Raw genomic sequence first — 22,409 nt, 5'->3', positions numbered from 1 at the left:
CCCAAGAGTTTTTCCATGGCCAAAGGAGCCAGCAAAGTGCAGAGAATACTGACTTCTCAGACAGGATATTTACTAGAAAGTCAAGCTACATACTTGTCAACCATTTTCTTCTGCTTCAGGATTTTGTAGACTTCAGCAGATGTTTGAGGCCCTTGTAGCTTTTGCCCATTCAGCATTTCTTTTTCTAGCTGTTCAATTGTCTGGAAATTATTTTTAAAGAATGTTAGATCATTTGTATTTGGTTTAAAGGAAACTGCATCACTAAACTCCATTTAAAACTAAGTAATAAATGTGAAAGTGCTGAAGCTGGAACTCCCTTTGTTCTTTTTTGCAAAGAATAGAGTCTGCACAAAATTATTATTTCCAATCTAAGCAATACCCAAGATTTACTTATACATACTAAAAACGTATGTGTTTTTAAATTAGGACAAGCATCTCTCATTTGGTATTATTTCCAGCTAAACTCTGTGTGACACTAGAAAGCCGAAACAGCTATCATGTTGAGTAATGGCAGATACCCACCACTGATTTGTCTAATCTTTTAAAGCCATCTAAGTTGAAGACCATCACATCATTTTCTGGGAATGGATACCACAGTTACATGGTGTGAATATGTCCCTTTCTTTGTTCTGAATCTCCCACCATTCTTTTTTACTGGATGGTGCCTGGTTATATTATGAAAGGAGGAAAGAGAAGAGCTTCTTTCTATCTACTTTCTCCATATTATGCCCATTTTAGAAAGTTTAACATCACACAAAGTCAGTTATTAGCAAGGGGCCTTGGTCACTACCACTGGTCTCATCCACAAACAAATGCATACTGTAATATACTAGTTAGTTATGCCCCTGTCCTCATAAGTTAATGCAGAATACTATTGGGAAAGGGCTGATAAGACAAAAGTGTACCCATTACAGCAATTAATCTTGGGGGGAAATACTTACTTTTCCACCACGTGCAAAAGCTTCAGCCACCTTCCTGTTGCGTCCCCCGTAGCATGTGGTAATCAGATCAGCAACACCACAACTTTCCAGAAATGTATTTATTACTACGGGGCCTTTGCAAAAGAGTTTAGCAAAGGCAATCATTTCCATTAGGCCCAGACGAATCACAGCTGCCTTGGTATTGTCACCTTGGCCCAACCCATCACAAAAACCAGCCCCTACTGCAACGATATTCTAAATCCAGTTGGAACAGAGGGAGAAAAGGAGAGTGAAGAAAAAAAATCACATGAGACAAAGGCATCGCGTTTAATGACTTCAGAAAGCATGAATGCTTAGCAAAAGGTGCCATTCACAAATGCATTCCAACAGCTGCATTTCTCTATTCAGTTGCTCCTAAATGCCCCCAAGAGCAAAACTGCATGCAGTTCAGTGGTCTATTCAGATATACGGTATTCAGCAAGTGGTGTCTGCAAGTCTGGTCACTATAAGAAGTGCTGCTGCAGTTGAAGAATATGCTGCTAAAATATGTCTTGGTAGTGACAAGCCACACTTCTTGTTTATCTCCACAGGATCAAAGCAGCTGGTGAGACATTTCCATAGGATCAAAGCAGCTAATGAGGTGTATCCTTGTACTGAATGTTTTTTAGTGAGATAATGATATAAGGGAGGGATCATAGCTCTGTAGCACATGGTTTTTAGGCGGAAGATCCCAAATTCCCTTGCATCTCAAATTAAAAGCATGAGGTAGAGAGTGATATTAAAGGGCCTCTACTAATGACAGCAGTAGACAGCACAGAGCTGCTCTACAAATAGTCTGTCCTAGAAAAAAACAACTTTGGCTGTATTATAGAGTAATGCCTATGGTGTTGTGTGGACACTGGTTTTTCTTCCTCTATCAGAAACCTGAAAAGAAGTATTTCACAACTCCTCATAGTGGACAAAAGTATGTGTATGTTGTCCCACCTTCAACAAATCTCTAAAAAGTACTTTATCATATGTCCTACAAACTCCAGTGCAGACGTTGCCTAGAAAGTCATCTAAAAAGTGCCCAACATAAAACTAACAGATCTCGCTTTAAAAAAGAAGTCATTGGACATATTTCCCCACTGCCTACATCAAAGCCAAGAAAATTCACTTGAGAATAGTATGTCCAAAGGATTACATTTTTTCTGAGGTGACAAGTCACATATATTTGCTTCCTAATTGGTGGCAGCGATTTAACAACCAGCTATTGTCCAACCTATATCAAGGCCATTTTTAATTAGTATAGCAAGTGGGATGTAAGTGCAGTTCTCCCATTTTACAGATTTGTAAAGCCAGTGAACAAATGAATGAGAAAACCTGTGAATTTTTTTTTTTTTGAAAGCTTAGCTGGCCACACAGCTTGCAAAAAACTTTAATTGGCCTCACAATATTTGATCTGGAACGACTCACTTTTAAGGCTCCACAGAGCTCCACGGTGTCACAGTCATCTACCACAGTAATTCTGAAATTTGGGGTTTGCAACAGCTCTTTATAGATCTTCCCACTTTCAGGATTTTTGCAACCTATGAAAAGAAGCACAGTAAATCAGGACTGAGGTGATGGCCAAGTAACAGCATATCATATGACTTTAACTTAAATTGAAGCATCTCTTCTAATCTCAGCTATGCTTGTGACTCACCATTAGACTCACCATACCCAAACCCAGTAAGCTTTCTATAGGGAGAGATGCTCAATAATGATTGAGTCTTCGCTGCGAGATCACATTCATCCAGTACTATACCAGCTGCACTGGCTCCCAGTGGAGTACAGGATCAGGTGTAAGGTGCTGGTTTTACCCTTTAAAGCCCTATACGGCCTAGGACCCTCGTACCTACAGGACCGCCTCTCCTGGTATGTCCCACAGAGGAACTTACGGTCTGCAAATAAAAACATCTTGAAGATCCCAGGCCACAGAGAGGTTAGGCTGGCCTCAACTAGAGCCAGGGCCTTTTCGGCTACGGCTCCAATCTGGTGGAACGCTCTGTCACAAGAGACTAGGGCCCTTGACATCTTTCTGCAGGGCCTGCAAGACAGAGCTGTTCCACCAGGCCTTTGGTCAGGGCGCAGCCTGACCCCCCTCCTCTGGCAATCTGCACAGAATTTTGCTTAATGGTTGCCATCAATTTGATTTTAATTAATTTTTATAATGAAATGTTTTTAGAATCGTTGGATTATTTTGATTGTTGTTAGCTGCCCTGAGCCCAGCTTCGGCTGGGGAGGGCGGGATATAAATAAAATTTATTATTATTTATTATTATTATTATTAAATACGCTTTCAGTGCTATGTTATCGAAAACACAAGAATGCCTGTATTCAAATGCTACAAACATTCCCATTTGCAAAAGGATGGGCAATAATAATAAAAACCACCTAGGTCAGCTGTGAGTGTCAGTGAGATGTAGAGGATAAGAGTGTTGGACTAGGGAGACGCAAATTCAAATTCCCACTCATCCATGAATCTCATTGGGTGACCTTTGACCAGCTGCTACCTTTCATTCTTACAGGGTTGTGCAGAACACTGCAACAACAAACAAAAAAGTTGGCAAGGGTTTTTTTTGGGGGGTGGGGTGGGGGGAAGTCTCATCACAGCAGCTATAGACCCACAGATATATCTTCTAGATCACCACAAAGTGGAGCAGGGGAAACATTCTGGATCTATATTCTGAGTAAGTGGACTGAACTGATCCCTCGTTTAGTCATTAGACTTGAACACAGAATTACCAATGGTGGTTTCACAGAACTTTTCATCTGCCACTTCATTTGCGATGTTGGCTCCCATGAGTACACTGACTTCTATGCCCAGCTTCTCTCGAATGATGTCCGATATGAGTTTCAGTCCTTTAGGGCCTTCGTCTATGCCCTGTTTAACAGGAAGGCAGTGAACAAAAGTAAGACTAGCCTTCCTTGCACTTCAGTAGATATGAAACATAGATCTGATCCTGTTGTACTCTATGAAATTGAGCCCGTGCAGGAGTTGTTTACAACAAAGGATAATGGGAACAGACAGCACGTTGTTGGGTTGATATATATATTGGTTATGACCCACACAGTACCTTTCTCTTAAGATTGTTTGATGTGTGTTACATAGCCAACTTTTTATATAATAACATAAGCTTTAGAAAATAATATATTGTGGGGAAATGACTAGTCCTTTCCAAATATGGCACTTTTGCCTTCTGTTCTGCATCTCGGGGTGTCCATAGCTCTTGAAACCAACCCAGAGGCATGGTTCATTCCGACTGCAGGCAGAGAGGGAGTGTGCTCTAGAGTTACTATTATTTATCACCCAAGTCAGGTTATAACAATTAAAACACAATGTTAGAAACAATTTTGTCTTCACCCCATAGGAGCCAACTCCTAGGGACAATGGGGGCTTCAGCCTTCCCAATAAAATATTTGAGGGGGCTCCCCCCCAAAAAAAAATATTGATGGGCATTCCCATTCAAATAGTGTGTGTACTGTGTCATGTTGTAATGATCTCAGGCAGGCAAGCATGCCCCGATAAGAAGTAATGAGACTCCAGCAATTTTATGTTACGTTTATTTACAAAAAAACCCCATACATCTAGAGCACGGCTTCTCACGTGCTCACATTGACGGTAGTTGGTCAGTCTGAACCTCTGCCCCTTTCACAGCAAGAAGGATGCCAAATTCCCGCCCTTCCCCTCTTTCCCTTCCGTTGTCCTCTGACCTTATCCAGTCTCCTATAACGGGGACTGAGAGGCTGGTCTTCCCCCTCCCCACTTCCACTTGACACACTCTCAGTCCTCTGCTTATCTGCCGATTGCCTAGCAACACTTTGGCTGCCTCCTAACTCTCCCGCTTCTTGAGAGCTAACAGTGTCATCTTCTGGAAGGGTGGTTGAGCTACCCCTTCTTGGCTCTGTCAGCTAGCTCTCATCTGCAGTCGGTCTCTCACTTAGCTCAGTTTCTGAGTCTGACTCTTCCCCTGCGCTCAGGTGAGCCACGTTCATGACACATGTTATTGATTATGTGGGGTGGGGCTTACCTGGGCCCCCACAATATTTTATTCAGGTTGGTGCCCCTGCTGCTATATGCAGTCAAGACCCTGGAAATTTCACTGTTCCATTTTCTCCCTAACCGGTCCTACCCCTTGGGAAAGGTTCACAAACTACCTTGATTAGCGAAATTCCAATGGCTCCTTGTTTTACATGGCCAGTTAGCTGCTGACAGATTTTAGGAATGAACTGATGAGGTATAACAAATATTATAATGTCTGCACCATTTACTGTTTCTGCTGGGTCTGCTACAGCAACCTGAGACAAAAAAGAAGAAGAAAATTTAAACATTCTATCATTGAAAAACAAACAAGGGCAGCTATCCAGCAGCATTTCCCATAGCGGCAAGAGTGGATCGAGATGACATTCACATATATACACATTTTGAGCATGCAATGTGTATTTCCTGGGGTTGTGCATGCAGGAAGGCACATCCATATATGCAACACAAGTATTTCCTGCAGCAGTCTTAATATGGCCAGCTGTCCTGAATTGAGGTCCGCACAAAATAACATTAATCTACTAACTCACATGAAAACACAATGTTCAACTGGAAATGAATATTTGGAGAGAGAGAAACCACTCTTTTACATTTATATTATATATAAGTAAACATAGATTCCACCTAAACATTAGGAAGAACTTCCTGACAGTAAGAGCTGTTCAACAGTGGAATTTGCTGCCAAGGTGTGTGGTGGAGTCTCCTTCTTTGGAGGTCTTTAAGCAGAGGCTTGACAACCATATGTCAGGAGTGCTCTGATGGTGTTTCCTGCTTGGCAGGGGGTTGGACTCGATGGCCCTTGTGGTCTCTTCCAACTCTATGATTCTATGATTCTATGATTCTAGATTTAAGCTTTGCATCTGAAAAACTTCTTGAAGTGTCTTAGCTCAGTTCTCTTAGCAACCTAATTCTATCAATGTTTGCTCAGAAGTAAGTCCAGTGGTGTGAGGCTTGCTTTCAAGTAAGTGTGTATAGGATTAGAGCCTCAAGCTTGGCAGCCACTTGGGGAGGGGGGATCAACCTCGTGTCCTGTCTTTGTTGTGCACATTCTACAATTTGAGACACAATGGTCTGCAGGTCCTCAGAGTATTCTGGAATACCGAGTAGGTTTGAAGACAAATAATGTATCTAAGCCTAACCAATTGCAAAACTCACAAGGTTCTTGCATTGTTCTGTCAGCTGTGCCAGGATTTCTTCTCTAGTTTAGATAACGCACAACTCATATCAATGTCTGTGTGTACCTATGCTGCTCTTTAATCAATTGCATTATCCTTCTGATAGATTTTGAGTACCATTCCCTTCTCAGTCTGCTCCTGGGAAAGCTGCACAGCTGTTCTGCTATGTTTTTTTAAAGAAAGGGCAGATTTTTCTAAGCTTGAGGAATGGGGTGGGGGTGGAAGAAAGCCAAAAAGGAGAAGCATGGGAGTAGGGTGTTTAGCTCACAACGTTAAGCACGAGCCTCATAAAAAGTGAGCGACCCAAAATGCAGCTTTGTTGTTGTTTAGTCGTTTAGTCGTGTCCGACTCTTCGTGACCCCATGGACCAGAGAACGCCAGGCACTCCTGTCCTCCACTGCCCCCCGCAGCTTGGTCAGACTCATGCTGGTAACCTCGAAAACACTATCCAGCCATCTCGTCCTCTGTCGCCCCCTTCTCCTTGTGCCCTCCATCTTTCCCAACATCAGGGTCTTCTCCAGGGAGTCTTCTCTTCTCATGAGGTGGCCAAAGTACTGGAGCCTCAGCTTCACAATCTGTCCTTCCAGTGAGCACTCAGGGCTGATTTCCTTCAGAATGGAGAGGTTTGATCTTCTTGCAGTCCATGGGACTCTCAAGAGTCTCCTCCAGCACCATAATTCAAAAGCATCAATTCTTCGGCGATCAGCCTTCTTTATGGTCCAGCTCTCACTTCCAGTGTGGAAGCAGCCTTTGTTACATTGAATTGCATTCCATTATGGCCCAACTACACTACCTTTAAAACCTGAAACTACAGTTAAGGAGTTACATTGAACTTACCACGTTAGGAGGCAACTTATGCCCTGGGAGATACTTCACATTCTCATGGTCTTGGTTAATTATTTCTGTGAGTTTTCGCCCATCGATTTGCTCTTCAAATACCCACATATTTACAGTAGGGTGAAATTTGAGGGATTTCTGGGTATTTTTGCCTATGATTTTTGCAATGGCACTTCCCCTTTAAAAAAAGAAAAGCGGGGGAGGGGGAGGAAAAGAAGGCAAGGAATTAAAGGCAGGGTTAATTGCATCCCCACTCACCAGAAGCGTATGGTTGCACAAGCACTATATCTCAAGAATTTGGACACAAGCAAAATTCGCATAGTAATTTGGATTTAGCAAACTTTATAAAGCTTTACCTCCTATAGTAAATTTCACAAATGGCTGCCAATGTATACAACATATGTACTGTACATATGCACCGCTTGTGCACTTTGGATGGTCACTTTGGTGCTGCTAACATAGCAGTTTGACTTCATCCCTGGAGGTGCCCTCCATTGTCTTTCGAGACAGACGGATGCCAAAACCAACACCCCACATCAAAATTCCATGTGGGGTTTTTTTAGCAAAGAAAATTGGCAGTTTAGATACCTATGTCATATTTAGACCTTAAAGATTTTAACTGAGGAGGAAGTATGGTTTCCCCTTTAAAGAGTTGTGTGCACAGTTAGTCTAGAACTGCTTCTCCACCTAGTGCAGAATTCAGGGCAAGAAGGTCTGAGCATCACATTGATCCGGGCCCAACTGGCTACTAATCAATTTCCAGGCCCAGGTTTTGACCAATAAAACCTTATGGCTTAGGACCACAATACCCCCAAGGACCACCTCTCTCCATATGAGCCTATCTCAACCCTGAGATCATCATCTGAGGCCCTTTCCTCATGAAAGGTCCGGAGGGTGGCAACATGAGAACGGGCCTTTTCTGCAACAGTTCCCCGTTTGTGGAAAGTGTTCCTCTTCAACCAGGCCTCAGGCTGATTGATATCCAATGCCCTTTTAAATGTGATGTGGGATTTCTGGCTTGTTTTTGTTCTTATTTTTAGTCTGTCTTTTGTGTTTTTTATATTGCAAATTGTTGTGAACCACCATGAGATCTACAGATGAAGGACAATATTAAACTTAACAAATAATGAAAATAAAAATGGGGAGAAATGTCGGGGAACATACTTCTGTACACAAAAGGGTACATGAACCTTACTTGAATTATCACACCATCTTGCCTAATCTCTATAACAATAATTCCTAATGCTTTTCTCCTTGTTCCATGCAAATAGAAAGGAGACCAGGACTTCTGTCCCCCAGAGGCATCGCAAGGAGGGGTGCGGGGGGAGTGCGGTTTGCCCCAGGTGTCATGCCTAGGGGGGTGACAAACTCCCCCGGGCGGATTGGAGTGGCAGCGCTCGCACCCCCAGTGGGTGGATTTTCACGATTGGCACGATCACTGTCGTGAAAATCCGCCCGCTGATCGTGCAAATACGCCCTGTGATCAGCCTGGCACCCCCTGGCGGGTGGTGTTTGCTCCGCTCAGCGGGCGGCACTCACATCCCCAGCGGGCGGTATTACGCGATCGGCGGGCTGATTTTCATCACGACGATCGTGCCAATCGCGAAAATCTGCCCGCCAGGGATGCAAATGCCGCCTGCCATGGTGTGCCAGCCTGGGAGGCTCCCACCGCTGGAGCACCCTCTGTGAGACTTGCCGCCACTGCTGTTCCCTCAATGGCTTCCTTGGGGCAACATCAGAGTGTCACCATTGCAGATCCAGTGAAGTTACACTGTGTTTTTCTAAGCCAGATTAACGGTATTCAAGGTCATTCAAGCAAACACAACTTCCTCAGGAGAGCTATATCTGAACGCCTTGTGTTGTGACCGAACAAGTGAAAGTAAAACAGAACCTGGGAGTCCCAAAATTCTGTCAGCAAAATTGTATCTCTAGCTGCTCCACAGAAATGTAAACACCATTCAGCTACAGCCGAGAGACCAGTTGAAAAGCTTTTCAAATTAATTGTACAAATAAAGTTGGGTTTTCAGGTGGTCTGAGTGTGTTGAGCTACCACAGACTTCACACATAAAACTCACCTCTCTGAAGTTAGAACTTAAATAAATCTTTAAAATGCTGGCAATACCTTTTTGCATATGTCTGTGTCAAGCATATCTAAGCCAAAGGTCATCTCAGCTAAGAGAAGGCTGCTATATCAGCATTGGATCTCTCTGCCTCACTGAGCCATGCCCTAGGAGCTGCCTTCATCAGAAGGCAAAAAGCTTTTGACAGCTTGTACGTTTCTTTATTAATATATTTATATTCTCCTAATGACTCTACAAGATAGCTTGTGATACCTATTGAATTCAGGTTCACAAGTTACTGTATATACAACAATCTAGAAGAGCTCCTAACCCACAGGTCACCAGAAATGAGCAGACAAGCTACTCCTTAAGACTCTTCAAGCAAAACTTTTGCACATGGGTTAGTTAGTCACACTGATGAAAGAAAAGTAAACATTTGCATAAGGTGGGGGATGCAAGTCCACATTTGTGATTGTGGATATTGAACAAGAACATTGGTTGTTCAAGAGTTCAGGCCAACTAATCTGAAACAGGAAGGTGTGGTATTGAGCTGTCCGAGAATCAGGTTTGCATATGTCATGCCTGACATCAGTTTGATGGCCACATTTTCAAAATGTTGATTTTGTTGGTCAATTTAACAGCTAATAATAACAATAAAATCAAACCAGCAGCAAATCAGAAACCATTGTGGAAAATAAATATTTCAAGGCCTGACTATGAAACTTCCAAAAACAACAGCTGAGAAGCGGATGTTTAGTATGCTAGTGGTTGTTTAGATGTTTTTGAAAGTACAGTATTGCTGACCATTGAACTTTCACATCTATTTTGGTAGCTTAAAGGAATGCAACCCTGACTGCAAATCTTACAGATAAGCTTGGAGGTTAGTGTCTCTGACTCAACTCACAAACAAAAAAGCTCAAAATTTCCCCCCACCTCCGAAGGACTCTGACTTGCAGCCTATCACATGAGAGCTGCATCTGCATTTTGGGGTGCTGGTGGGATGTGAGGTGGCTTGCAAGACCAAATGTCTAACCTCTGTTAGACACAACCATTCTGCATGTGTACATGAAAGGCACAATTCTTATTTCTTGTAGGGGAGACAGACATCTTTTCTGAAGGTAGTTCCTATGTAGCCAGGATATCACCAAAAAGTTGGTATTTGAAGCTACCCATGCTATGCTGTTGTGTCCGGGGACAGCTTTCATTGTGGCTCATTTTGTGTTTGGGTGCAAATAAGAGGCCTTTTCCAGGATTGGTGCCATGTTTGAGGGAGCTTGCCAGGGGTCACCTTGCCCAGGGCTCCATCAAACCTAACAATGACCCTCTGGTGCCCCCACCCCAGTGCTGCCTTCAGCCTTTCAAAGCTTACCAAGGGACTAGTGGAGATGCTCTGGGCACCAGAGGGGTGGATTTCCATGAGCACAGCACAGCTCCAGCTACCCAGTATACCCTTGGACCAGCAACAAAGCAGTTGTAACAGCCACCATTTTCCATATCTCCAGTGCTTCAGTGTAGGATCTGCTACTGCCAATCTCCATGCAGCTAGAGCTTCCAATCCAACAAAGGAACTGTAGCTATGCAACTGGGAGTGGGAAAATTGCAAGTAGCAGGCAAAGCGCAAGGAGCAGAACATCCATATTTTATCTGTCATGGTACATTTCTGGTGCATTGTGGGTTGAGGCTTAAGGAACCTGCCTACCTTTCTGCAGGGCTTGCCCTCATAGGTGCACTTAAGGTGCAGATTTATGGTGTCAACTTTTCCTGTGAAAGTATCCAACAGCTTGTACCTTGAATGCGGAGTTGGTACAGTTCATCCATGCTACACTCTGTGTGATCTGTCACTGCTTTCCTCCCTTTGCTCCACCCACTCCCTTTTCTCTCCTGAAAGAGGTATAATCTCTGCCTAACTATCCGGACAGGAATCTTGTGCTGCCCTTGGCTGTTGTGTCCCATCTCACATGATCAGCCTTTTCTTTCTTCATACAAACAATGGTGAATTTGTACCAAACTACCAATTGAGACATCATTCGAGTATGCCACGAAGAGAGAAAAGATAAGAATAAAATACACAAATCCTCCCTGTTATTTTCAAGCTCAACCTCCACCCTGCTTAACATAAATTCTGAAACTTGCCCAGGGTTTACATTATGGAGTATGCATCTCTAAGGTCAAGGAGTTCTATAGCTCATCAGAAAAGGTCGCTCAGGTGTACAGCCATAATGAAATTTGTGTAGTTGCAGGTTCTATTTATTTATTTAGTGTTGTTATTGTGGAATAAGAACAAAGCCCCTTTCATTGGTGTGGATTTCTAGGTGAGTGCCCAAACTGGATTTTAAGATAACAAAGACCTGTCTCTGAATGCCCTATTCTTTGAAAGAATGGAAAGGTAAGCATAAATCTTTATGCAAATCTGAGCATAGTAATCTGAGAACGTACATGAAAAGGACAAGGGTGGGGAGGACAGGGAGAAATAGGTATGACTGTAATTAAGTCTCGGCCTGTCGGTCAGGGTGTGTGCAACATTTCTCTCTCTTGAGAGACCAGTAACTCCTGCAAATAAACTAACATTCAATTTCATAGATGGTACCAAAGTATTCCACGCTGCAAGAACATGACTACAAAAAAATGCAGGTTTCTCCGCTGGTCTAGGAAATAAATTTTAAAAATCCAAAGTGTCCTTCTTGGTCAGTGTTAGTAAATTTTTCATTTTGGTCCTATTAACTGTGCTGGTTGGTCCTAATGACTTTCACTTAGACATACATGAAGCTACTATGGAAAGAAAACGCTTGAGAAGAATAAACAAAAACCTCCCCTTTCTGATGTACAGCCACCATCTTGCTCTGCAAGTACTGTACACATTATGAAATAGTACCCATGCTGGCTTTCAATGTAGGGCTGATATTATGAAAGCACAGGAATAATACCACTTCTAAAACAAATTTGGGAAATTAATCCCAAACTGATTTCAAAGGGGGGGGTATAAAATGTACGACATTTTCATGCCCGTTTCCCCTAGCACTTTTTCTCCCAGGGGAACTCAGCCTGTCACTGGATATATTCCCTTTGAGGCCAATGTTCTAGTCTGATCTGCAGGTGCTATAGAAACACATGAAGCATGGTTCAGACTGGAGGTGGAAACGCTGCAAAACAACAAACGATTCCCTCTCGCAAAGCTCTGGAAGGTTGTGGTCCGAAACATGTCTTAGGGAAACCTGTGGGGCATTTTTCCCGAGTAAACTGGTACAGGTCTGTGTCGGTCAGGGATTTCTAGTCAGTCCGACTGTCTACAGCGGACAGACTGTAGTCTGTCGGTCTACAGCGTTTCTGCTTGGATTACAGAGCTGCTCTGCGCTTGTCCCTTATTTTATAGCAGAGGTGGCCAACCGGTAGCCTCCCGCTGCTGCAGAACTACAGTTCCCACCACCCCTGAACATCGGTCCTGCAGCCTGGGACTGATGGACCGTCCAACAACCATGGGAGCGCCAGAGGCTCCTCATTCCGGTTTTTATAAGGTACTGACATTTCAGGGGAGCATATGCAGCCGCACAGAACAGATGCGCCCTCAGCACTAGCATGCCTGCTCAGCAGGAAGCCCTATTGGATTCAGTGGGGCTTACTCCCAGGTAAATGGGATGGGATTGCAGCCTAAGCAACCTCGTCTGCTGGTTTCCTCTGGACTCTCGTAGGGAACGATCCGGGCAATCCAAAGGCGATTAAATTTTCTAAGGTGAAGCGGGGGCGGGGGGACCTGGCATTTTTGCGCAAGTGTCCAAGTTAAGACAGATATGGACCGGGCTATGAATGCAGAGCGAGAGAGGAAAGATCCGGAGAGGGATGGCTGTCTCTCTCCGCGCTCCCTCGCCCCCTCTCTGCATAGCCCGTCGGCGCACATGCACTCAGCTCGTGGGTGGGTGGGTGGCTGGGTGGGTGGGTAGGGGGCTCTTCGTCCTCTGCCCCCCTGCGATTCCCCCTCGGCTCCGTCCGAGTCGTACTCACCAGTTCCCGGAACCGATAATGCAGACTCTGAGCGCAGACATGGTGTCTGGGCTCCCCACGTCGTCTCTGGGTCCCTTCGCGCCCGGCGGCGTCAAGTTCGGCGCTCGTCCGCTTTAAGTATCCCGGAGGCTGGGAAAGACGCTTGACACACCCCGGCCTGCATGCGCCGCCTTGTCTGCCGGGATCCAGCCCGCGGTGGAAGGAGGTCAGCCCCTAAAGACAGGTCAGAGAAGATCGGGGTCAGGGAGCCCAGCGGGCTGGCGTTGGAAGGGAGAAGTAGCTCTCTTCCTGCTGGGTCAGCCATTGGGGCAAACGAGCCCGGCCCCACCAACCTCAGTGGTGGCTGGTGTTCGTTGGGCAGAAGGCAGGGAGGCCAACGGTAGGGGGAGCCAGAGCCAAGGTCAGGCAGAAGCCAACCTATCCTCCTCCCTGGTGAGCTCAACAAGGATAACACGGAGACTAAGGAGACTAAGGAAGCTGACTGCCAGTGTCATCCCTGGACTGATTGATTGGAAGAAAAAAGGCTGGCAGCTGCTGTGGGGCAGGCTGAGCTTGGTGGGGCAGTGCCCCATTTGCCCTAATGGACCAGCTTCCACAGCTTCTGCCAGACCCCCTCCCCACCTACCTGTCTTCTTTCTTATAACCAGTCCAGGTTCTGGCACGGGCTAATAGCTCCCTCTTCTTCCTCAGTGTTGCCTTCATGACACTCAACAGGGAAAAGGACAAAACTAGAGTGTATTGGCTCCTTTCAGCCCAGGGGCAGGCTTTGCTAATCTTTTATAATATGGCGCTCTGTGCAAGACCAAAATTTGGCATCCCCAAATGGGTCTTCTCAATTTTGCACCCCCTCGGATCAGGGCCTGTGGGGGGGAACTGCTCACACTAGCCTAAATCCAGTGCTGTTTCTGCATTACCACTCCTAATAGGCACCGGCTCATGCAGAACATTTTTCTTATTTGGGCTGTGTTCTTGTACCATTTCTGAGCAAACAATGTCTGGAAGGACCCACATGTATTAAATATGAATTAATAGGTTTTTAAATTTGAATTCAACTTAAACATTCTGAGAAAACTGTCAGATTTTATGATTAAAGGAAATATAAATTTTAAGACCAATTATCTTCAGTATTAGCATATTCCCTAATCACTATCTGGACCACAAAACAAACATCTGTTTTATGGCTACTGAACTTTGATTCATTGATTAATTAAGAATGAGTGGATGTGGTGGTGATATACAGAGTGCACAATGCCTGTACCTGCTCTGAGAGCCTTCTTGACTAAGGCTGGAGTATAGATGCCATAAAGTAATCTCTGGGTCTGTTATTTCAGGGTCTATTATTACAAAACAGAAATAATAGGTCACACTGGAGAAACAGAAAACTGATCCCATTCACCTATGAGCAAGCACCATTGAACATGTGCTTTAAATATATGGTGCACACACAAGCCATATATTAACTGAAGCCAGGCTTCTGCTAGGATTTACAATGCCAATAGTGTTCCATGTGGCATAAAGAATCCTAGTTTGGTGTGGGTAGGTGGGCAATGTATGTTGTTTTATCAGATCTAGACCCCAGCCCAGCCCTGATCCAGAACTACCAGTCCTGCTTCACAGATCCCTAGCTCCAGGGAAACACAGCTTTGCCCTTTTTGCCAGGCAAAGATTGCTCTTCCCCCGCAGTCATGAGCTAATCCATAAAACTGGAGTATCAGGACCACAATTAAGCCAAGGGAAACACAATTTAAGCGAGAGTGGGTGGCATGTGCAGATGCAGAGATTGCCATGTTGCCATAGGAACTGAAGCACAAAAAAACCCAGTAGAAGTAATGGTAATGTAGCTTTTAGGAAGTAAAGTCCCATGACTGAGAAAGCAAAATTAACTCAGCACATTTGATGCAGCTATTAATATAATTGTGTTAAGATACAAATAGACCAAGAGGGAATTGAAGTATCAAAGCTGAAGAAAATGATGTGGTTGATGAAACAAGATTCTTTCTTTCTTTCTTTCTTTCTTTCTTTCTTTCTTTCTTTCTTTCTTTCTCTTGTAGCCTCTCTGGTTGTAAATACATGCTTGCTAAGCTAACCCTGCTTAAAGTATAAAGGTGACCTCAAGCAACACAATGGATATAGAAGTACTTTCTAAATATGTTGAAAAGCAGGACTAAAGGTGTGATGCTGCAGCTTTTATCTTAGCACCATATGGGAATACGACCTCCCTCCTTACTGTTCTTTTACAGGAGCAAATGCTACATTGAACATGGCCATGCCAGAAGCGCATAGCTTCCTTGTCACCACATGAAGGCCAGCCTCATAAAGGTCTGAAGTGAGTCACTGGTGCCGTGAACTGATTGCACAGATTTAAGTTCAGTGGAACTGATCCCAATTCATCTCCAAGTTTTCCCTGAATCTCAAGTATTTCTGATAAATACCCAGAGATCCACTAATCCAAAGGCTGAGACAGCATGATAAGGTTAATAATGCAAATCCTTCAAACTCTTTTAGCGGTAGAAACCAGGGAAGCAGGATTGAGGGAAGCTGTAGGAAAGGGAGAACAGGGATGCAGTCTGGTCAGCAACAAAGAACAGAAAAGAAATGATGATATATGGGTCAGAGTTTGGGGAAGGGCTGTAGCTCAGTGATTGAGCACATGTTTTGTATACAAAGGGTCCCAGGTTCAGTCTTTGGTGCCCCCAGGTAGGTGCCCTGAGAGAGACTGCTGTGTGGCACTCTGGAGAGCCAGCCAGCATGGACAAGACTGAAATAAGCAGACTGATGGTTTTACTTAGGGCAACTTTCTGTGTTCCTATGCTATATCCTTAGGTACTTTAAATTGGCTTTGTTCTGAACAGATAGTTAGCACCCCAACCCCAGTATAATGAGTCATTTATTCTGCCCCTTCTGACAGCATGCCTCTAGCCGAAACTGGGCCATTCCCTTCCCCTATTCCTTTGAGGCAAAAGTCATGCATGCTTGAGCTGCATTAATAAATATGTGATTTCACCCCTCAGATAGCTTGATGGTTGTCAGGGGAACATATTTTAGGCTTTTTGAAGCACAAACAGGTTGCTTTTGTTCACATTAGGCATGTGAGCTGTTGACTTTTGTGGGTGTGTTAAGTTTGCTACCTACACTTTCAAAGCTACATGTGGTTTGTTTGAGGCACCCAGCTGTCTGCTGTTTGTTTAAAGCTTCAGTGAACCCATTCGGAATAAACCTGAATTGATTACCTGATACAAATTACTAACATACATTTTAAAGAGAAAGATTGCAAGTATGACCTGTACATAATCAGGACCAGCATATACGCTTGGTTTTCCAGTGATCAAGAAAACCAGAATCCATCTAGTAGATATTACTATGTACTGTAGAACACCAGGAGCCATGGAGGGAGCTGAATATTTGTGGCCACTAACCATTCAGTTAAGGTCAGTATTTTCAATGTATTTTTATGCTTCCCTGGATTATAAAATGTTGTGAATGAATAATAAGGGGAGGGGGTGCATGCAACTGAATGCACTCCCTGAATGACGATAGGGCAAAGTTGACTGAACCTATTATAAGACTGGCATCACATGTCATCCAAGATGGCCTGACCTTATTCATCTTGTGTGTGGTAGAAGATATTAAAAACATAATTCTCTGCCAAAGTTCGAGTGCCCAGCTGTGCTGGAAAGAGGTAACCCTCTTTCTATGTTTCCTATGTGAATAGAAGGCAGGAGCACTAATGAAAACCCTTTAATGGGTCTCCCAACAGCTGAACAATCCCTTTGGCTGCAGCATTTCAGGGCATAAACTATGTTAACCAACTAGTATCAAGTGTCATGTATATCAATACTTTGTAACCCAGCCACATCCTCCGCTTGAAACATGTAACCTGTCACACATCATATGGTAGAGGTGTGGTGGTTCACCTATCTCTTAATGTGAGAATTATGTGAATTTTCACTGCATGTATGACGATAAAGGAAAATATTATGAAAATGGTATACAGATGGTATATCACCCCCGTAAAGTTAGCAAAAATGTATAAGACATTTATTACATGTTGGAAGTGTAAAGAGAGGGAAGGGACATTTTACCATATGTGGTGGGAGTGTAAGAAAGTAAAAGGCTTCTGGGAAATGATATATAATGAGTTGAAAAGGATGTTTAAATACACGTTTGTGAAGAAACCAGAAGCTTTCTTGTTAGGAATTACAGGAAGAGAAATTAATAGAGGTGATTATAAACTTTTTCAATATGCAGTGACTGCGGCAAGAATTTTATTGGCTCAAAAATGGAAACAAGAAGAATTACCAACATTGGAAGAATGGAGACGGAAATTGATGGACTTTGCTGAACTAGATAAACTGACAGGAAAAATTAGATACCAGAAAGATCACAAGTTCACACAGGACTGGAGAAAGTTTACGATTTATCTGGAAAATAGTTGTGATGAACAGACAACGCTAGTTGGATTTAAAGAGGCTTTGTGATGAGAAAGGGTATTGTGGGAGGGATAAGAGTTGTAAAGATTAATTAACTGGCAATACAATTATAAAGAAAATGTGAAATAAATATAAAATTATGAGGATTGTGGAGGGAGCGGGGGGAAGTCCAAAAGAATTTGGCATTATAGTGGATGTGAATGTGTTATTTAAATTTGTAAAAGAAAATCTTTCTAAAAAAAAATTAATAATAAAAAAAAGAGAGAATTATGTGAATTTTGTGTATCATGATTTGGTAAAACTTAAGATAAGAAAGACATTTCATCATCACCATTAAAAAACAGGTGTTTGACATTGTACTGGCTTCTCTTCTTTCACATGTAGTATTTAGTTTGGTCACTAGAGGGAAACAGCAGCTAAATAAAATCAATCTACAATTCTCTTTTGGTTTTAGTGTGTTTCAGGTGTAAGACTTGATTCATTTTATGTTATTGTGTTTGCCTAAATATTAATGCTGGGGAACTATTAAAGAACAGACCGCACCTATTGCTGGAAGATTTGAAAGTAGCCTGTTAGGGAAGACACATACTATGCATATGCAAAGAAATAACTTAATTTTTGTAATCAAGAAGCCCTTACGTGAACATATAATTACAGATAGTTATTTCACTTTTTATATTAAAAGTTCAAGGTTTTCTAATGCCTTGTCTATTAGAATCTGTTAGCCAGTCTAGTATACTGTATTTTATATTATATTATATAATGTACATCAATATTATATATTGCACATATATAATATTTGAAACCTGAAAGGCAAAGAATGTTAACAACCATCATATGGAAAGCAGCTGTCATGCTCACAATGGAAACTGTCGGTATCCAGCCAGGACTCTTCAATTGCTGCCTTGTGAAAGAGCCTTTATTTCTAGTGTATTGCAAGCCAAAAGTATGCATATTTTTATAGGAGGAAAATCGCTAGATGCAGGGTAGGGAACCTGTGACCTTCCAGGTGTTGGATACAGATGCATTCAGCTCCCAGAATCCCTTATTATTGACAACCCGGACTGGGGCTGATAGGAAACTGAAATGCCTGAATGCCTATAGGTTCCCCACTCCTATACTAGGACATCACAGAGACTAACAGCACAACTGTGTGCATTTTACTAGGAAGTAAGCTCCACTGTCTATAAACAGGCTTACTCTCTAGGGAGTATGTTTAGTATAGCAGTCTCGGTTGGTTTAGATCTCATAGGGAACAACCCATTTCATCAAGTATAGCAGGCATTGTGCGTAATGAAAAGCCATGCAGTGTCACACAGGGATGAATGATGAATACTTATCCATCTGTGACTGTCTACTGTGTTTTTGCAGCATAGGTAGCATCCCAAGGCAGCAAGATCCATGGCTTTGTCTTACTGAGTAGCATATAGGAATGGCTGAACTTTTAGGGCAATATAAGAGCGTAGACAAAGGTCCGTATAGTTAAAGTTTTGGTTTTTCCAGTAGTGATGTATGGAAGTGAGAGCTGGACCGTAAAGAAGGATGATCATCAAATAATTGATGCTTTTGAATTATGGTGCTGGAGAAGACTCTTGAGAGTCCCATGGACTGCAAGAAGATCAAACCTACCCATTCTTAAGGAAATCAGCCCTGAGTGCTCACTGGAAGGACAGATCCTGAAGCTGAGGCTTCAATACTTTGGCCACCACATGAGAAGACTCGACTCTCTGGAAAAGACCCTGATGTTGGGAAATATTGAGGGCACAAGGAGAAGGGGACGTCAGAGGACGAGATGGTTGGACAGTGTTCTCGAAGCTACAAACATGTGTTTGACCAAACTGCGGGAGACAGTGGAAGACAGGAGTGCCTGGTGTGCTCTGGTCCATGGGGTCACAAAGAGTCAGACACGACTAAACGACTAAACAACAACAAGAGTGTAGACACTGGTGGTACCTTCCAGATGGCTTAGACAACTTCCACCAACTCTATGGGCCCAGAAAATATCAATAGGCTCTTCTACACTTGTCTTTCATATTTAAATTGGCTTTATCTTTAGCTGAAAAGAACAGAATAATTTGGCTTTTTAAAATATAAATTTAGCTTCAATCAAGCATGTTCTGGTCCAAAAAGTCTTATACGTCACAATTGGCTAGCCTTTTTAGATGCCACAAAATCCATTGGGTTGCAGCCAGCTAAGTTAGAGCACGCTATTTAAATGAATGAACTTAAGTTAGCCATGCCCATTAATTTCAACGGGTTTAGTCTGGTTCGGGCTAAAAAGTGGTCACAAGCCCTTTGTTTTTATTTTGCTGCAGCAGACTGGAGCTGCTGGGGCTGCAAAGAACGTCGTGAACAATACGGAGCAGAGGAGAACTAAAATATAAGAGGCTGTGTGAAAATAGATAGATCTCCATACACCCAGAAGTGGACTCAGAGGGCGCGTTGGCGTGCAGCTGAGTCACACCCTTGCTCCAAGTTCGGTTTCTTCCACAGAAATAAGAAGACAACAAACAAACAAACAAACAAACAAACAAACAATGTTTGATTTAAAGGCCCTTTATGTTTGCCTTCTGGTGTTTTAGGCAGGTATTGTTATCATTGTTCGTTATTATTTATTAATTATTGTTATTATTACTGCCAGCTCCTCCTTCCTGTCAGGGCATCCCTCCCCCGTTTCCCTTAACAAAAATGGCGCCGCCAGCGCTCACGCCCGCCCTCGGCCTTCACGGGGCGGAGAAACAGGGACGAAGGCGGCGGGGAGCGGCTAAGCCTGACCCGGAAGGGGTGGGAGCGGCTCCGCCACTGCTGCTGCTGCTGCTGCTGCCCTCGGTTCGTGTGGGCTGCGAGCCGCCGCCGCCAACCCTGGAAGACGGAGCCTGGCCGAGTGAGGGAGGGGGCTGCAGGAGGGGCGTTTGCGGTTCATGGTGAGAGACCCAGCCCCAGGCAGGCAGGCAGCCTCTGGGGGAAGGAGGTACAAACCCCAGGCGGCCGCCCTCCTTTCGGCGCCAGCATCCCGCCTCTCTGAACAATTGAGGAATTTCCCGCTGCCTCCCCACCACCCCACTTCTGCCCTCCCATGGGATACTGAGGTGCGCGGAGCTGCTCCCCCGGTTTAAACACGCCTTGGGAGCGAGTGCCTGGACGTTGCCAACGCAGCTGGCTGCCCTGCTCCCGATTCATTCTCTGGGTGCTCAGGAAACTCTTCTGTTGGATCCCTGGCCTTTCCCCCAGACCTGGCTCTTTCCCCCTCCATATTCTCCCTTTCCCTCCTTCAAAGCTATCATTCGAGCTTATTTCCATAGACTTGCTCCATCTCTGGCCCACATTGGGCCCCATTCACAAAAGTTCTACTCCAGAGTGACCCCTCGTTTTTTTCTAAGGATACTTGACAGCCTTGATAAAAAAAGTTTTCCTCCAGCCCTTGTTGACTTGGCTTGTTGCACTCTCCCACCCTTGGGTGGGCAGGGGCCCGACAGGCCCCACCATGCAAAGTGCGGAGCCTGTGTCTACGGCTCCGGCAGCGCCACCGACAGCGATGAAAGTGTCTGAAAGTGAAGGCAAGCTGGAGATTTTGATCCCAGCCCAGAACTGCACAAGCAAGAGCAGCAGTAGTAGTGGCATCAGCAGTGGTGGGATCAGCAGTAGCAGAGGAGGAAGCACTACCAAAAGCTGGCAGTATAGGTGAGTATCTCTGCTGAAGCCTAGTGGGGACTGACTTGTTGGTATCTTAAGTGGGTGGTGGTTCTTTCTTTAGGGGGGAGAGGGGAGTATTGAGAAATGGGAAGCATACACCTAAAACCATCCGATGTGCGTCTGGTAAAGTTTCTGGTGCAACTGAACTTTTCACCACAGAGGCCTAACCCTAAAGTTGCAAGTGTTTTATTTTGTATTCTGAAGGGCTTTGGAATGATAACACAGTAAAATGTGATGTGCTGGAATTTACGTTTCTAAATATGCCGGAATACTCAGTGGACACATGTGGTGGAACTGTGTTCTTCTGCCTGTTTACCATTGCGCTCCTTTGGGTTGTACTTTAAAGCATTTAGTGCTTTGACAAATGTTTAAATTGTCCCTTGGCAAGAGCTGCTTACATATTTGGGTATACAGGTAACTCACAAATTACATGCTTTTAACTAGTGTGCATTCAGCTTCAATCATTTACCAATTAAAAAAAAATGGAAAGGGGGCTGGCATCTGAGATTAAAAACTTTGGGTTCAATGGCGGGTGGAACTGCCAGTGTGTTTGACTATATATGATTTTGATTTTAGGTGCTATTCCCGGAACATAACCCCAGAGTTAGTTGAGAGTTGCCTGCATACCTAAAAATAGCAGCTTTGTACCCAGGGTTGCTTGGGAATTCTAAGAAGCTCCCCAAAATCAGTACAATTTTGAAATCAGTAATTAAAATCAGTGCAGTTTTGAAAGATTCAGTCTCCCATTTTGATTCAAAGTGGCATCAGTTATATCCAAACATAGATGAAAACCTGCTCCTTGATATCAGAAATGGTTATGCAAAATTTGGTTATGATATCTTATGAGGTGTCCAAATGCAAGGAACTTTTTAAAATATATAGTAGATAAATGTAGAAATGCTTCCACTGATGGAACAGTCAGGAAAGGAAAGCGTAACATTGAATTTCCCCCAGTGTGTGAAATAACACTGAGACTTGTGCAAAATAGCTATTTTGTTTCTTTCTAGATATTACTATATGTCCTGTTCCTTGATGTAAGGAAACAAAAATGAATACACATCATCCCCATACAGGCATTTCATTATTTCACATTCAGTTGATTTTTAATATTTACAGTCAGTTAATATCTGGTCTAGTCAACAATGCTGAACTCAATAGACTTGGTATAAGGCAGTTTCCCATAAGATTGATTTGTGAATTGCAGGCGTTCTATACATCATTTGTGTAATCATATC

The 22,409-nt window shown here is 43.6% G+C and overlaps 2 protein-coding genes across 5 annotated transcripts in view; one reads left to right on the top strand and one right to left on the bottom strand.

Annotated features, from left to right (window-relative positions):
* The window catches only part of LOC307226051 (glycerol-3-phosphate dehydrogenase 1-like protein), a 31,852-nt gene that overhangs the window by 1,119 nt on the left and 8,324 nt on the right, over window positions 1–22,409 (bottom strand). Inside the window, exons 3-10 of one of the 4 annotated variants that reach the window (XM_079994473.1) lie at window positions 14,310–14,385; window positions 13,052–13,264; window positions 6,996–7,173; window positions 5,100–5,240; window positions 3,687–3,825; window positions 2,376–2,488; window positions 942–1,175; window positions 94–200 (exon numbers count right to left, since the gene is read on the bottom strand). In XM_079994473.1, coding sequence (XP_079850599.1) covers window positions 94–200; window positions 942–1,175; window positions 2,376–2,488; window positions 3,687–3,825; window positions 5,100–5,240; window positions 6,996–7,173; window positions 13,052–13,092 — 953 coding nt within the window. In that variant the 5' untranslated portion in view covers window positions 13,093–13,264; window positions 14,310–14,385. Of the gene's footprint in view, window positions 1–93; window positions 201–941; window positions 1,176–2,375; window positions 2,489–3,686; window positions 3,826–5,099; window positions 5,241–6,995; window positions 7,174–10,424; window positions 10,558–13,051; window positions 13,265–14,309; window positions 14,386–22,409 lie in introns of those variants that run through there. The other 3 variants (XM_079994472.1, XM_079994471.1, XM_079994474.1) reach the window with 3 other exon arrangements.
* Window positions 20,289–22,409, top strand: part of OSBPL11 (oxysterol binding protein like 11) — a 46,608-nt gene continuing 44,487 nt past the window's right edge. Inside the window, exon 1 of the mRNA XM_079993494.1 lies at window positions 20,289–21,162. Coding sequence (XP_079849620.1) covers window positions 20,966–21,162 — 197 coding nt within the window. The 5' untranslated portion in view covers window positions 20,289–20,965. The remainder of the gene's footprint in view (window positions 21,163–22,409) is intronic.

This window comes from Podarcis cretensis (genome assembly GCF_951804945.1).
Source record: "Podarcis cretensis genome assembly, chromosome: 1".
Taxonomy (NCBI): Eukaryota; Metazoa; Chordata; class Lepidosauria; order Squamata; family Lacertidae; genus Podarcis; species Podarcis cretensis.
This window is presented reverse-complemented; position numbering and strand designations above follow the sequence as displayed.